The sequence below is a fragment of the Aythya ferina genome, assembly GCF_964211825.1.
Source record: "Aythya ferina genome assembly, chromosome: 1".
Lineage (NCBI taxonomy): Eukaryota > Metazoa > Chordata > Aves > Anseriformes > Anatidae > Aythya > Aythya ferina.
In genome coordinates, this window is record NC_140296.1 from 90,711,485 (window position 1) to 90,727,076 (window position 15,592).

General features: G+C 39.9%; 1 protein-coding gene across 1 annotated transcript in view; it reads left to right on the forward strand.

Annotated features, from left to right (window-relative positions):
• Positions 1 to 2,950: 2,950 nt before the first annotated feature.
• The window catches only part of LOC311429707 (amine oxidase [flavin-containing] A-like), a 38,721-nt gene continuing 26,079 nt past the window's right edge, over positions 2,951 to 15,592 (forward strand). Inside the window, exons 1-2 of the mRNA XM_084505864.1 lie at positions 2,951 to 3,103; positions 14,824 to 14,918. Coding sequence (XP_084361990.1) covers positions 3,028 to 3,103; positions 14,824 to 14,918 — 171 coding nt within the window. The 5' untranslated portion in view covers positions 2,951 to 3,027. The remainder of the gene's footprint in view (positions 3,104 to 14,823; positions 14,919 to 15,592) is intronic.

The following is a 15,592-nucleotide window of genomic DNA, read 5'->3' on the forward strand; positions in this document are numbered from 1 at the left end:
CTTTCATAAATCCCTTGGATAGACTTTGGTCTAGGGTTGTTTATTTGGATTTTATTTGTTTCAGAGGAAAGTGCTCAAAAGCTTGAAGCATTTTATAGAACATCATTTCCTTTACTTTCCTACTCACATTGTACAGCATTGTATGTTTACATGTGCTATATTAACATTCATCATTTCTGTTACTGATAAAATTCTTGGAAAAAAAAATAACAAATGACTCTGTAAACATCATTAGCATTGTAATCTAACTGAAGAACCCAAATCTAGTGTGATATTGTCTAAGATACTGTTCCAAAATGGAAAACTGTCCTTACAAAATACTGTCTTACCTACAGCCAAGGCTCAAAGTTACCACATATCCATGCATGTTGTTGCCCAGCTAATAGGCTCTCATCAGAACTACAAAGTCTGATGTTTGGAAGAGTCTGGGTAATTTTTTGCAGTTTTTCATGTTCCAGCTTGATGTCACCCAGAGAACGAATCATATAAGCACCAGAATAAAAATGTGTGTAAATGTAGATTTAGGTCAATTGAGCTTTGCAAAAGCTCTCATATTCTCTTGAGATCATCTTAATACTACCAGCTCACATTTTTGCCATTAACTCATGATCTCTGTTGATTAGCAGTCTGTTCTGCAGGCACAAAGATGACAACTTCAAGGATATTTCAGCTAACTCTGTTGATATTGATAAGACACAGGAATTACATGGCTTTAGAAGGAGCTAAGTGTTGGTAATTATGATCTTAATGACAATTAGTGTTCTAGTAATAATGCATTTTTTGCCTTATTGCACTAAGGTTCTTTGTATTTACCTGCCAAATGACGTTCATAAAACTAATAAAGAAATTATTTGAACAATATTTGAAGAAAGGCACAAATTGCATGGTGCATGTGAATGTGAAATAGAAAATGTTTTCTATTTTGACAAAAGTAATTTATTTTAATGCCAGCATTTTTTGTGAAAGTCTGTGTTCCTGTATTCGAATGCTTTGGCAAAATAGAGCAGCAGTGGAATCAGGAGGAAATATACACTATGTATGTCTTCTCCAATGTTTATGACTGATTCTACTCATCTTCTGAGGTACCAAGCAGATGGAAAAATAACACTTGCTTGTGAATATTGGTGGCATGACCTGAGAAGTTTGACTTCTGCACATGAGTAATCAATAGGCAAAACACATTTAGTACTATAAAGAACTTTATGACAACATTTATCTTTGCATACGTATTCTTCCTGATGCTTGACCAATAAATTGATGCATCTTGGCTCATTCTTACATGAATATTTTTTCATTGTTGACATAGATGTGATGTTAAGTGAAAGCCTTGCTTCGGTTGCTCCACTGTGCTTTTTGGCACCTTTTTTTTTTTTCTTTGTTTTTTCCCTTTTTTTTAAATTTTTTCTTGTGAATGTGAAAAATCTGTGTCAGTCTTGTGACTTCATATACCTCCATATTAACAATCAAGTACATTCTGCAAACTCAGTAAATCATTACCACAACTCATTTACTGCAGCAGACATAACTCAACTAGACAGATTGCTGGGATGCAATTTCAGCAACAGTGGTTTCCTATACTCACCCTCCGGAGTTGCCCCATTTTGTTCTTGTTGTTGTTGTTTTGTTTGGTTTTGTTGTGCGTAAGAAACAAGGACCATTGGTGAGCACTTCTTTATTATTAATCTCTCTGATCTGAGCAACAATTAACTTATTTCCAAATCAAATTTTATTGAGCTGTAATAAAATTTCCTTTACTGTATTTTTTTTTTCAATTAATTTGTTTCCCATTGATTTCTGAGCTCTTCTAAATTTATATTTGAAAGTGTGGTCATAAATTTCTAGAAGGAGGATCACTCTCATCACCTGCTTCCTCCCCTAAGGACCTTGCATTTTCAGCAGGTCCTTAGCACATCCTGATGGACCCTGCTGACAGATTGGCAAGATTCACTTGATCATCTCCCATTGGATTCATCCTGGCCTCAAGCAAGGCTTCAGCATCTACTTGTTTCACTTTGCTTTGCTTCATTTTGCTTTGCTTCATTTTGTTTTCAAGTCCTAGATGTCCACAGATCTACATAGGTTGAAGTAGAAGTATTCCAAGGTCTCTATTATAGAGATGCTAAGTGCTTAGCAGATAGACAGTTTTGACAACAATTGCTATGCTTGGAGGCTGTTAATGCCCAAGGTAAATGCTGGTCGCCCCTTAGATAGGTTTTTCAGTCTTTACTCCAAGTGTTGAAGCAACCCCGACGTGTCTATTTCATACTTTGGTGTCAGTTCTCATCATTAGAGCTGCTCTAGGTAAATCTCCTTGAATCTCTATTGCTCTTTAACAAGCCTGTTGCGGCTTCATTTAGCAACAGCGATTTTTTGCCAAGCTCATCTATCAGGTAATTATCTAGACACACAGAAGTTTCCTATTGTAATTCAAGAGGATGTTTTTGTTACTTTCCTTCAAACTTGGCCTCTGGATTACAAGGGAGGTGCCTCTTGGCGATGCTCTTTGTTTGTTAGATTGCCTGTGACCTGTTCAGTGGGGCCAGCAGAGCTGCCTTGCCAATCTCAAGAAGCAAAGACATTTTCCCCCAATAAGAACAACCAGCTGTTGATGCATCGCATTTTCTGTTTCGGAATATACATCTCACCCTCTTAGGCTGTCCTCTTTTAGCTCACCTTGTAAGGCAAGCAGCAGCAATGTCGGTGACGATGAGCTCCTGTGTCAGTAGATGGTTTCCCTGAGAGAAATAGGGGTCTTGCTGTTTGTTGGCTTTGCTACAGCGCCTGGCACTTGCGTGTCTGCAGCAAGCGCACCAAACTCAACTAGCCCTGCACAACTACCAGACTTTCCCAAGTACCTGCTTTTATTTTGGAAGGAGATTTATTCTTCTGCCTCCCATATTCTTGATGCCCACGGGTCGGGGAGGGGCTGGCCCCGCCTTGAGGGGCGGTGCGTTGGGGCGGTGCGGCCGTGCGCTCCCCGCGGAGCTGGAGCCGGAGCAGGAGCAGGAGCCGGAGGCGCGGGGCGGGATGGAGACGACGGCGCCGGGGGGCAGCAGCGTGGCCGGGAGCTACGACGTGGTGGTGGTCGGGGGCGGCATCTCAGGTGGGCACGGTGGGCGCTGAGCCCCGGCAGCGCTGCCCCGTGGGTGCCCGCCGGGGGCTCCGGGTGCAGGGAGGGGGATAAATGAAGGGGAAATATCCCGCGTGGGGGCGCGGGGGGCGTCCGCTCGTCGGGGAGGGACCCTAGGGAAAAGTTGCTTTCGGGTGCAGGGTGGCGGTTGTGCGTCCCGAGGTGGATAGTGGGGTTCTTTCGCGTGTTTTTGGGTAGCTCTTGGGGTGCTGGGGTTTGTGTCCCGCTGATAAATACGGCAGAAAGGCGTCGGGGAGTACTTGTAAAGGCAGGCTGGGTTCTGGTACCCTGAGACGAGCTGCACCCTAGACAGCCAAGTTCCCCAGGTGCGACGGGCTCTTTACACTTTGACAGGATGGTGCATCCCATAACACTTCCCAGATCTACTTTAACCCCGGTCCTCGTGCTCAAAAAGAGAAGTCATTTCTCTTAGGGCACCCAAAGGTACTGCAAGGTGAGCCTGTTGCACAGTTGGGGAAAATCCGTGTTTGGTTCGTCCATCCAATAAATGCCATGTTAGCAGCTTTGGACAGGTTTCAGGGATCTTTACTTCACTAACGATTCAGAAAAAGTGAGTTACGTGGCTGAGTGACCTCGGGAATAATGCAAGCATTACTGCTATTGCTTTAGGTGAAATTAGTTTTTGTTAGAGTTGGGGAGTTGGAGGCTTTCCTTTCCTTAATCTGCAATGAATTAATGCACAAACCAGGATGTTGCTTACTTTTTTTTTTTTTTTAATTTACTAAAACAATTATTTTTTTCCTAATATTTACTTGTAAAATGCAATTATGTAAATAATCTGTAGTATCCTAAAACAGAAAGAGTTTAGACCTGAGATTGCCTTGCTTTTTGGTTTTACCAGATGCCTGGGCATTCTCCTGCTAGCACAAATCATTTGGTCTTCATCCTTAAGGTTCCTGTAAAGCACACAGTTCCCTTGGGGAATTACTGTCCATGCTGCGTGCAGCTGATAGCGATGTGATATTATAATGGTTTCTAGGGCTCCAAGAAGCCCTTTGTCCTCAGAGGGCACCGTGCTCCTCTGGCTTTTTGATCTATTAGTAGTATTTTGGAAATTGCATTGGGCACTTCTAACTGGTATCTTTACTCACTAGTAGAGCATCAGTAAGTTACTTCAGAACACTTATTCCCTGGATTAAAGCCTACTGTCAAGTCTGAAATGGAGCCAAGCAGGAAATTTCAAGGCGTTGCAGTCCCTGAAAATTTGACGGTGGCATTAGGAGGACAAATCACAGCACTCTTGGGATATAGGAACATTTTTCTTGCCAGTGGAAACCCTTAATGCCATGCCAGTGGCATAGAAATTGGTGTTTACCTCTTACGAATTAGAACAGACACCATTTTAAGTAAACAGCCTTATAAAAATGAACAACAAATGCCTTATTTCATAATTAATCCATCTTTAATACACAGTACCATTCATAGCTGTGCACAGTAATTCCTGTCAGCTCTTGGTCTGTTTTGCCTTGCACACAGCTTCTCTGCCACTACTGTTTCTGTACCAAGATGCCTACACCTCAGCTACATAAGAAGTGCTGATTTCTAGCCCTAACTTTTTTTTTTTTTTTTTTTTTTTTTTTTTTTTTTTTTTTTTTTGGTCTAGAATTTTGGTTCTAGTGAGATAAATAGTAAAACATGCTCCAGTATGGGCAAGGTTTCTGCCTTTATGGCTCTGTGATCCCGGTCTTGACTCTTGCTGCTGCTTATTCCTCTGAAGATACATTTGCAGTTGCTTCATCTAATAAAATTACTGTCTCTTCTGCTTCTGTTATATCTTAAATACACATTACCCAATGCTTACAAGAAAGGATAGAAAATGTTGGGATAAGCCAGTTCTTTAATAGAAATACATGAAAAGTGTATGAGGGATAAGCAGGCTGCTTGTTATATTGGGTGAGCTTCCCAGCGATGAGATTGTGGCTTTTAAAAATATTTGTACAGTACTGAGCAAAATGAAGCTCAGATCCTGACTGGCACCTCTGGAGGTGTCTGTTCCTTAGAGCAAGGAACAGTCTTGAGAGCCAGTTTCTATACAGCTGAATGCATTATTCTTGCCCATCCTCCTGTACTCTGTACACACATATCTGTATGTGGCCAGTGACAGGGGAATTGAATCGACTGCCTGTAGGACAGTACAAGCTGGGGACCAGGGAAGCTTCTGCACAGAGTACTTCACTTCTTGCAAGAAGTTTGCTCTGGTGGCCTCTGCGACTGAGATCTTTCTGCCATACGCTGTGGAGTCATGTTCAAACTGTCCAGACTGCCCAAGCAAGTACATTTGGACCCCAGCAGGGAGGGAGCTGCAGAGCTTGGGCTAAATTCATCTTTTTACATGGGCATGCATGTTGAAAGTGTGGATGGTGGCCAGAAAAAGCCCTAGGAACACGTTTGTATCATGGTTAATGGATAGTGTCTCCCTAATACAGTTAATGGTAATTATAACATTTTATACTCAAGCATCTTAAAAAAACTGATACCTGAAATTAAAGACTTTCCTCGTACCCATGGGAATTTCTTATGTATATGCCTCAAATCAAATCCTGTTCCTATTTTATGTTTATAGGATTTTCTAGTGAACTGAAGTTGCTGCTCAGTTTTGGGTGAATTTGACAGTTCGCTTACACATTTTGGTTTAGGCTCTTGTTCCTCCATTTGCCAGGAAGCAAGCTGACAGAATGTGGTGTGCCATGGACACGTCCAATTAATTGGCAGGGTTGTAACATCAGACAGTCTTCAGCTTCTTTGGTTAAAGGGTTTCATTAGCTGAGGACTAGTAGATGGCCATCCTCCGTGTGGACTAACTACTGTATTGACAGTTTCCAGAAGTTGTCCCTTTATGAGGCAAATCACTGTCACACCTGACACATCGTCCCGATCCCAGCCCCACTACTTGTTCCCCAAGCTAAAGCCACGATTACAGGGAATTCAGATTTTGGCTCCATATCCTTAGGATGGAGCACACTCAGTTACTCTGATGTGTGAGGTGGGTTGTAAGGGGCTCCAGCATGTTTGCTCACACCTTGTGTACAGCACTGAGTGCTCCAAGCTTTGTGTTTACCAAACACTCAGGTATTTCAGCTTTTAAGATCTAGAAAATGACCACAGTTTACATGTGATTTGTAATTCCTCAAAGTTTTCTAACTAACTTTATTGGGCCATATTTTCCAATGGATAACAAAATGTGCTGTGTTGATTCAAAGGCTACCTCCTTGCCAAATTTCAAGTTGCTGCTAGAACTTCCAAAATAGGAAAACAAACAAACAAGATTTCAAAACCGTAGAAGAATGTTTGTTCCTAGAGATTTAGGAATAGCCAGCCAATTTTGACCAAGATTTTCAAAAAAAAAAAAAAAAAAAAATCAGCATGAGAACCACACCCTGAAAATTCAAGCTTAAATAGTTCAATATTTGGCAAAAAAAAAAAAAAAAAAAAAAAAAGTCTAAACAAAATACTTTTTCAGTGGGAAGTTTGAGGTATATGCATACACCAGCCTCTCTTCACACATGAATTTTAGACACTGGAAGCCCAGTTTATCATAAAAATGCGTGGAGGATGAAGATTAATTGACTCCGTAATACAAACCAGATATGTCAGATATGGACAAATATAGAAAGGAGCAGGCAAGTCCAAGGGAACTTGTATGCAGATATGTTTTGGAAGAATTTTCAGCACATTGTGTTACGAGAACAAGGCACAAGGGAAACACAGCCCTAATTGAAGCTTGTACTGAGGACCGTCACTCTTTGACAGGGAAAGTTCTTATCTCTGAACAAAACCACATTTGTTCATAGCTAGAAATAAGAAGATCTCATGGCTAAAGAAAACAGATGCTTAGATTTGCCAGCCACATGCAGAAAACAGCAGTGTTTTCTGTTGTACTTAAGGAGAAGTCCAAGGGCCACAAACTGTAGGAGAAGCTGGGATGTAAAAATGATAGTAATTAGTCTTTATATTGAAGTAAAGCATATGATATGCCATTAGTTTGGTTATTTTTTTCCCCTCCATGGAAGAGCACTTTGCCTTGGCATCTCCTGCTCCACAATTTGTGATTGACAACCTTACTGCCTGAGCTACCTACGCGTTGGCTGTGGTCTCTGAGTGAAATACTGAATAACGAGGAGATGCAGATTTTTCCTTGCTTGCTATAGTGGCAGCACAACTTGTCTTGTATACTGCTCTGTTTATTTTGACAGCATGCCAACCTGCTGGTGGGTGGTGGTGTCAGATAAACTGTCAAACGCACAGTTACTGGTAGAAGATATAATCAGCTACACCTGTGTAAATCTGTAGTAGTTTCCCATAGATTTTTTTTTGCTAACACTACTTCTACGTTTACCCAGAATTTGACCTGTAGGAATGCAGTTGCTGCCCCCTGAGACATGTCTCTCTTTACATGCACCCTGTGCTGGGCTCTGGCTCCTTGGTCTGTTGCCACTTTCTGTATCCAACAGGAAATCCAGCAGTCAGTGATAATATTGTCACTTGGTGCTACAAATTCCTATAAGCCAGGCTTTTGGATGCAGAGATAAACAGCAATGTTTCAAAAGGCTCTCAGTTCCCCATGTACTGCTAGCAAGCTGAATGTCATTACGTGAAGAATTTACTGCAGGCACAAATCAATCAGACCCCCATGTAAAGTGTTAAGGGCATTATAGACAATACTTGCAAATAAGCAGAAATACCAGTTTCCACTTCCCTTCTTGCTTGTAATATGTTCCAATGTTTTGCTACTAAAGATATGAAATCTTCTGACCATGAGACAATGGGGCATGATTTTTTGTTTGTTTTTTGTTAAGACACTCCTTTGTGTTATAGTCCATAACAGATATTTAGTTTTGGCCCAAACATAGTTGGGATATGTTCCTTATATAGCCAAATACTATTCTCTTCATCTTCCTTCACATTCTTCGTATGGTTTTCTATGGTAAATGCATCATTTATGAACATTATCTAACCCAGGCGGTAACCTGAGTCGTCACAGCTGGTTCTGTTACTGAATAAAGCATGTGCTTGTTTGGTTTCTGGTAAAAAAAAAAAAATTAGTATGTACACCACTGTGATTCATTGGTTAGCAAATTCAGAGTTCTTAGGAGAGCAATGTAAATCTATGGTTCCTCCCTGAGGGACAGATTTTGCACCATGCCTCCAGCTTAGCTGGAAGTTCTTGAAAGGTGAGGAAGAACATTCCTGTTGGCTAGGTAGCTCTGAAGTCTTAAGAGTATTATTTACTCCAGTGAGCAAAAGAACTAGCCAAGTCATTAGGGCGTATCTCAAAATATCATAGTACAGTGAGGATAGGGGTGGGACAGCTGTTGTGTCCTTCCCAGGAACATCAGTGCTGATGTTCTTGGTATTTGTAGTAATTATGTTGTTCATAGGGTCACAGCAATATTTTTTTTCACAAACTTATTTGTCTGATGATCACTGTTTAACTGATAAGAATTTATTCTTCATGCTGATCAATACACTTAGCAATAGTTAGAAAATGTGCATAAATACCTCAGATGTTTCCATAAGACAAGTAGTATTAAGCCATCAGCTTAATAACTGTTTAATTGGTGCTACTCGTTTTCATATGTAAGGTGAAGAAGCATGCTCCTATTTTAACGCCATGCTTGAACTACATAACTTTTTTCTGCTTTTATTTTGGGATTACAGAGGAAGTTATGCTGGGCTGAGGTGTTTACTGCAGCAGGCTTTGTTCTTAAAAATCATAGTGGGTGTGTACGTAGGAGTGGAATTGTCCTCCAAGGACAATTCCCTCTTCATGTCCACTGTGTTTCTGTTAACACTGTCTGTGAGAAACAGTCTTTGTACCCTCCAGGACAAGGTTTGCATCTGTTTAAAGCATTTATACAGTAGTGCCATTGAAACCAGTTAGAGTGGCTTGCTCTCATTCAGCAATGTACTCTGTAACAGAAAATATTTGGTCTTTTTTCGGTTGAAATCTTAGGTCAGTCAACCGGACTATGTTTGATGGGGAGAAGAAAGATATATACAAAAATATTTATCTGGAAATGACAAACTAAATAAACGCACCATCATCCCCATTGTCAACTGCACTATGACAGGGATTATGAAACAACATGTGGAAAAACAAAACATAGTTTCCAACAGTTAGAAAGTTAATGTCGTTATGGTATTAGGCAACACTGAAAGGAGAAATGAATGTAGACATGTGATCAGTGCTGTGCATTCTTGCTGTTCTGTGCAAATTTAAAGTATGTAATTTAATTAGTAAGTTCTTTTGTTCGTTTTCAGTGGCAATTTTAGGTCTTTCAAACTTTTAGTCTGGATAGGAAAACAGTTCCTTTGTTATCAGCCTTCTGTGTGTTGTTGTCCATTAGTGATCTTTCTGGAGCCGATCTGATGTAACCAAGTACATTCTGACTATATTTTAAAACTTACTTGAGTCCTTTGCCCAAAAAAATTCAATAAAAGCAAAATCTTGTAGAGAAGTAGAAGAAAAGAGAGGAACAGAGATTTTACTCTACAGTCATGATAGAAATGTTTTGCATCTCTTACTGGCAAGTTCATGTTTTCTTGGCAAAGAGACTACTACTCGAATAATGAGAAATGATTCTAAGGTGACTGTTGCCAGATTTAATTACTCAATTGTACTTGGGAAAAGTTTTATTTTCCATCAGTGGAACAGTAAAAAACAACCACAGCATCAGCATGCCATTGTAATTAAACTTTAGTGAGGATATATTGACAATTACCTTACTTTACTGATGTATATTAGAATAATGAATGAAAAAGTTTAAAAATCATTCTGCTGTTAAGATCAAGAAAATGCTGAGACATTCTATAAAGATTTTGTCCTTACATTATTCAACTAAAGATTGCTAGGACAGCACAATAATAGGCTTGTAGACTTTCATGTAATGTAATTATCTCACTTTATGTATAGTAGGGTGGATTACCAAAAACTTTAAGAAGGAATGTCACATTAGGTTGGTTATGGTAACATTAGATTGGTAACACCCCAACATTGGAGGCATAGAAGGCAAACGCACTTTTTATAAGAAGCTAGCATCTGATACATCCAGAAAAACAACAGACAGTTACCTTTTCTTTAGTAACAGTTAATTTTCTCCACCTTTGTTTTAGTCTGCTCGATGGGACACATATGTAGCAGGCCTCAGTTTCAAAAGTTAAAAGTCCCTGAAAAATCAAGCTTCTCTAATACACTGAAATGCCTTGTGAACTCAATAGTACTTTTCAGACTTTGTACCCATAGCATGATCTTCATCACCAGCTATACGAGTGTCCAGAGGTACTCTAACAGCTTTGCAAGGCTGTGCTGTAATGTAACCAACCTTACCGCCATGCAGGCTGCAGCTAATCCAGATAGAGTTTGCAGTGAAAAGTCATGACTTTTCATTGAGAAGACAGTGCCTGGTGTGAGACACACTGTGCTGTCCAGGATATTTGTGATGGAGCAGAGCACCCATAGCTCCTGTTCATACATAATGCAGCTGGGCCAATCTTCAGTTCAAATATTTAATTGTTGCTGGGGTGATGCAAGTAATCTGAAGAGACTCTAAAACTTCTGGGCCTGCTGTTGTGATAGTCAGAAATGTTCTCTGTCTGCTGTGGTAGTATTTTTGTGGTTTCCGATTATCACCACTTCCCTTCACCACCCTTTGTTACCCTGCATGGGTAGTGCCCTTGGACATTTTGGAAATGTTCAGCATCCATCAGGTAAAAAGTGCTGTCTCTTGGAAAGATGGTTTTGATTTTTGCTTCCCATCATGGTGTATCAGAGAATGTTTGATGTATTGGATTTAGAGTGCAGATTTTGAAAAATAGAATTATTATAGTTTTCCATACTATCACGTTTCCAATAAGGTAACTTTTTTTTTTTTTTTTTAACTCCCATTTATTTGTGCTACAGTATCAGTTTATATGTGCTTTATCAACCCCGGTATTAAGGCAACTTGGAATTATTCTCATAAATGCTTCTCTTATAAATGCCTCCCTATTTCATAAGGAAGCACTTCCCACATTATGCGGCTTGGCTGAGAGACAAGCTCAAGTCTCTTAAGTCCCAGTTTTGTTCTCTACCTGTAGGGTGAACTTTTCTCTCCTATGAAGTACAGGCATGCTATCTTGTATTTTCCATCTGGCTACATATAAAATCCTTCAGTATCACTGAGTTTCAGCCATGATGTATGCCTGGTACTCTGCAGATCGGCATAAATTCATCTTAATTTTTTTTTCTTTTCTTTTTTTTTTTTTTTTTTAATGGTGCATCCAGTGTTTTGATGCACTTGAAACCACTTTGCTTGATAGGATTATGACAATTTTCTAAAATGAAAGCAGCAGCAGTATGATCTGCAACAGCAGCAATTGCGGGCCCTTAACAGCACTGCAAAATCAATTGGAGAAGAGCTTCCTTGTACAGCGTCTTCAGACAGAGGGAGCTTGGTATGAGATTGCCATAGAAACCCTTGTGGAGGATGTATAAGTCATCTTGCTTTGTTTATTCTGATCTAATAACAAGTGAATTTCTCCAACCAGATACTTCAAATGAGGCATGGTTTTGGCAGGCTCTTTTCATCTTACTTACGCAGATAGTATTTCTAACTCATAAAATGAGAGTGATATGTGGAAGGAACATGGCCAGTGATCTGGGTGGCTTGCAGCTTTATCTCTAGGCCATGCTTGAAGGAGGTGGAGGACACAGGGAGACGCACCAGCCTCAAATACTGGAAGCCACAGTGTGGATGGGAAGGTGAGGAGGACATCTCCAAGCATGGTGTGACGAGAGGGGACAGGCTGTGAACTTGTGTGGGGTGGTAGTGATAGAAATGTCTGTGCTGCTGTCCTACAGGCATACACAAATGAATCACAAAATACCTCACTTGATTCCTGGCTGTGGCATGAGATGTCATAGCCCGCTGCTTGGCATGGCCTGGTATGCAATGTTTGTAGGACAAGGTGGATATCCACAGTGTGACAGGATATTGTGTCTGTTTTCAGAGCACATGTGTAGCGGGGGGCATGGCAGTCTGTTTTGAGGCTAAGTATGCCCACGTATCAAAAGCACACAGGCTTTGTGACCTGTGGGATGCATGTGGAAGCATCTCAACCCAGTGCACTTTAGTTCAAACCAGAATGGAGCCAAAGAGTTGGGTTCAACAGACAGCTGCATGTAGATACTCTGTGTGCATGTGTGTTCTTGCTAGCCTTCCATTTTCAAAGAAAATTGTGTCTAAGCCTTAAACAAATAATTGCATAGTAATAATTTTCAATTGACATATTTTACTTGTTCCCTACTTTTTCCTCCCCAGTCCCCATCCCCTGCCTTTTTTTGTGGTTTTATTCTATTGGGAAATCAAAATTATCTTCATCTTGGATTGTTCTATTTTTATTTTTTTTTTAATGTTTTGTTTAAATATGCATAATTTTAAATTTGACCTTCCAGGTCTAAACTGTAACTTTAAGTTCTGCAATGCTAGGAAGTTTAAAACAATAACCACCTCTCTTTATGCTGTGTCATTGACCTTTCAATTTCTGTAAACCTGAATTTACAAATCGGCACTGTTTTTTCTCAGTCAGGCCCTCTGTCAATTGATGTTACGTCATTGCTGTCCTGGTGTATCTCTTGCTCTTTCCCAGTCTCTATAGCTCTGAAGCCTGTTTTTTGGATCAGTCTACAGTGACGCTTCAACATCTTTGGGTTCAACATTTCAGCATTGTTGGGTTCAACAATAACAAATCTAAAAATCTGTATGGCTGGAGTGCAAGTTGAGTTTAAGAAGCAAACAGAATAGAGAACCTCAGTCACATTACCTCATGTTCTTCATTCCTTAGCTGCCCTTCTTTGTTAGAACACATGATTTAAGTAAGCTACAAACCAGCATTAAGGTTAACTTCCAACCCAGTCCAGTGAAACTATTATTCCTCCTAAACAGTTGTGGCATGTGTATTGCTATTGCATATAGCACAAAATAAGAGATAAGGTTGTCAGTCTTTGACACTAATGGGGTTAGAGGATTATACAATACTTTCTTCAAACCCAGGACAGATTTTTTTCCACTTCATGTTACTTATATGTATTTTCAGAAGACCTAATATCTATTCAATATCTATCTATTTAAACTTTCTTATAAAAGAATTATCATTCATGTTTGAGTGTCCAATGGTATTTACAAAGAACAAAGAAATTCCACCTTGTGTTTTATATATGTAGGAAATCCACATTTTTGTGACATTTTTTTTCTCATATGAACATGTGTTCAAAAGCATATGCTGTAGTTTGTGTTTCCAGCATTATAAACTTGTGTTTTCTATGATTACATCGAGGATGAGAACACTCACCAAAAGGATTAAAGAATTAACTATAATTAACTGTGTTGTCTGTAGTCTTTCATGCAGAAACAAAAAAAAGTCAAAAACCATTGAAAGAAATTAGAACAAAGACGTTCATTCCTCCTGAGAAATGGCTAGAAATTTTAAAATTTCAAACATTAAATAGATGTAAGAATTAAGTATGTGTTTGCTACAGCAACAATCCAAAGAATATGATGAAAGGACATGAAGTCATTTTTTGGTGAGCACTGAAATAATATCTATCATTTTTGTCAGTGTAAGACATTTGAACTTCCTCTGTTCTGGTTTCCAGTGAGTGGTGTTCAACTTCCACATTAAAAGATCATGTGCAGAGAAGTTTATGGGCTACTCTGTATTGTCCTCAGAATAAATGAGTATACTTAGCACTGCCCGGCACCTTAGAATGATTCCTCTCATCTGGCCTTTTAAGGCTTGCATTCTTTGTGGACACATGAGCGGTTGCTTTTAATCACATTTAGAAGTAGTGTAATAAACATGAATATAATATTATTATTCCTTACTGCAGGGTATCTTGGAAGTTCTGATCAATAAGACTGGCTTTTGTATACTTAAGGAGGGGAAACAACTCCAGAGAAACAATGCTTCAGTGCCAAATTGGCCTGCAGGACAATGGGATAATCTGATTTCACAAACTCATGATTGCTTTTTACAATTTCATTTCACATTTGTCAAAAGTAAAGAGGACTCCTGTCCTGTTGAATTTTCAGTTTTCTCTAGTGTTTCCATCACAAAGTCCCATAATTAGATGATTTTTGCTAAGACGGTAATTCCTTTTATAAAGTATCTATATACAGGCTATTTGATTGCCATGGTCAAACTCCATTGCTTAAAATTAATCTTGACAGTGAGGCAGACTTTCTTTCTGCATATGAATGAGGACAATGGGTGGCAATAAAGTGGAGAGTTGAGGAGCGAGAGAAGAAATCAGAAGCCTACTTTGCTGTATTTAGTATATTATTATTTCTGTCACATTAGCCATGCAAGTCCCTCAAGGTGGGGCTTTTCTCTGCACTGCACAAATGAAGAATAAGATGCATGCTCTTAATAACCAAGATTTTGCTTTCTTTAAAATGGCAAAATGCTAGCCCAAAGGAGGAAAATTCAGTCTGTGGAATGCTATTTATGCAGATGCAACTAAGCAGCAGTCGCATGATTTCTGTGATAAGGAACCATGACAAGTTTCAGAATTCTCTCAGGAGTTTTTGAAAACAGTATTAAAATCTCTGACCATGAAGCTCTGGTTCAGTTTTTGAGCATTGTGATTGATTGCTGCCACTTGCTTGAAAGCACTCTTTCTCTTTTTCTGGTAGGTTTGTCGGCTGCCAAGTTGCTGTCTGAGTCTGGGCTCAGTGTGGTAGTTCTCGAAGCCCGGAACAGAGTTGGAGGAAGGACATTCACTATTAGGGTAAGCACTTCCTGTGATGCCTGACTGTCGCTTGTGCTGGTCTGTGATTTTGCAAATCTACCTTCCAGAAGGGCAGGCAGGAGGACCCAGGGAACTACAGGCCAGTCAGCCTCAGTCTCTGGAGTGGTGATCCTAGAAATAATTTCCAGGCATATGAAAGACAACAAAGTCATCAGTCAGCATTGATTCAGCAAGGGGAAGTCATGCTTAAACAACCCGATAACCTTCTATGATGAAATGCCTGGTATGATAGTCAGGGAGGGAGCAGTGGATACTGTCTACCTGGACTTCAATAATTCAACATGGTTTCCCATAAGATCCTCATAGAGAAGCTATGAAGTATAGGCTAGCTGAGCAAATAGTGAGGTAGATTGAAAACTGCCTTATGGCTGGGCCTAGAGTGTGGTGATCAGTGCTGTGAAGTCTAGTTGGAGACAGCTAACTAGTGGTGTACCCCAAGGGTCCATACTGAGTCTGATCCTGTTCAACATCTTTGTTAATGATCATACAGTCATTTAGATTGAAAAAGACCTGTAAGATCATCAAGTCCAACCATCATCTGACAAGTCCACCACTAAACTATGTCCCAAAAGACGCTTAGATGTAGAGCTTAGGGATATGGTTTAGTGGAGGGCTGTTAGTGTTAGGTTGAAGGTTGGACTCGATGACCTTGA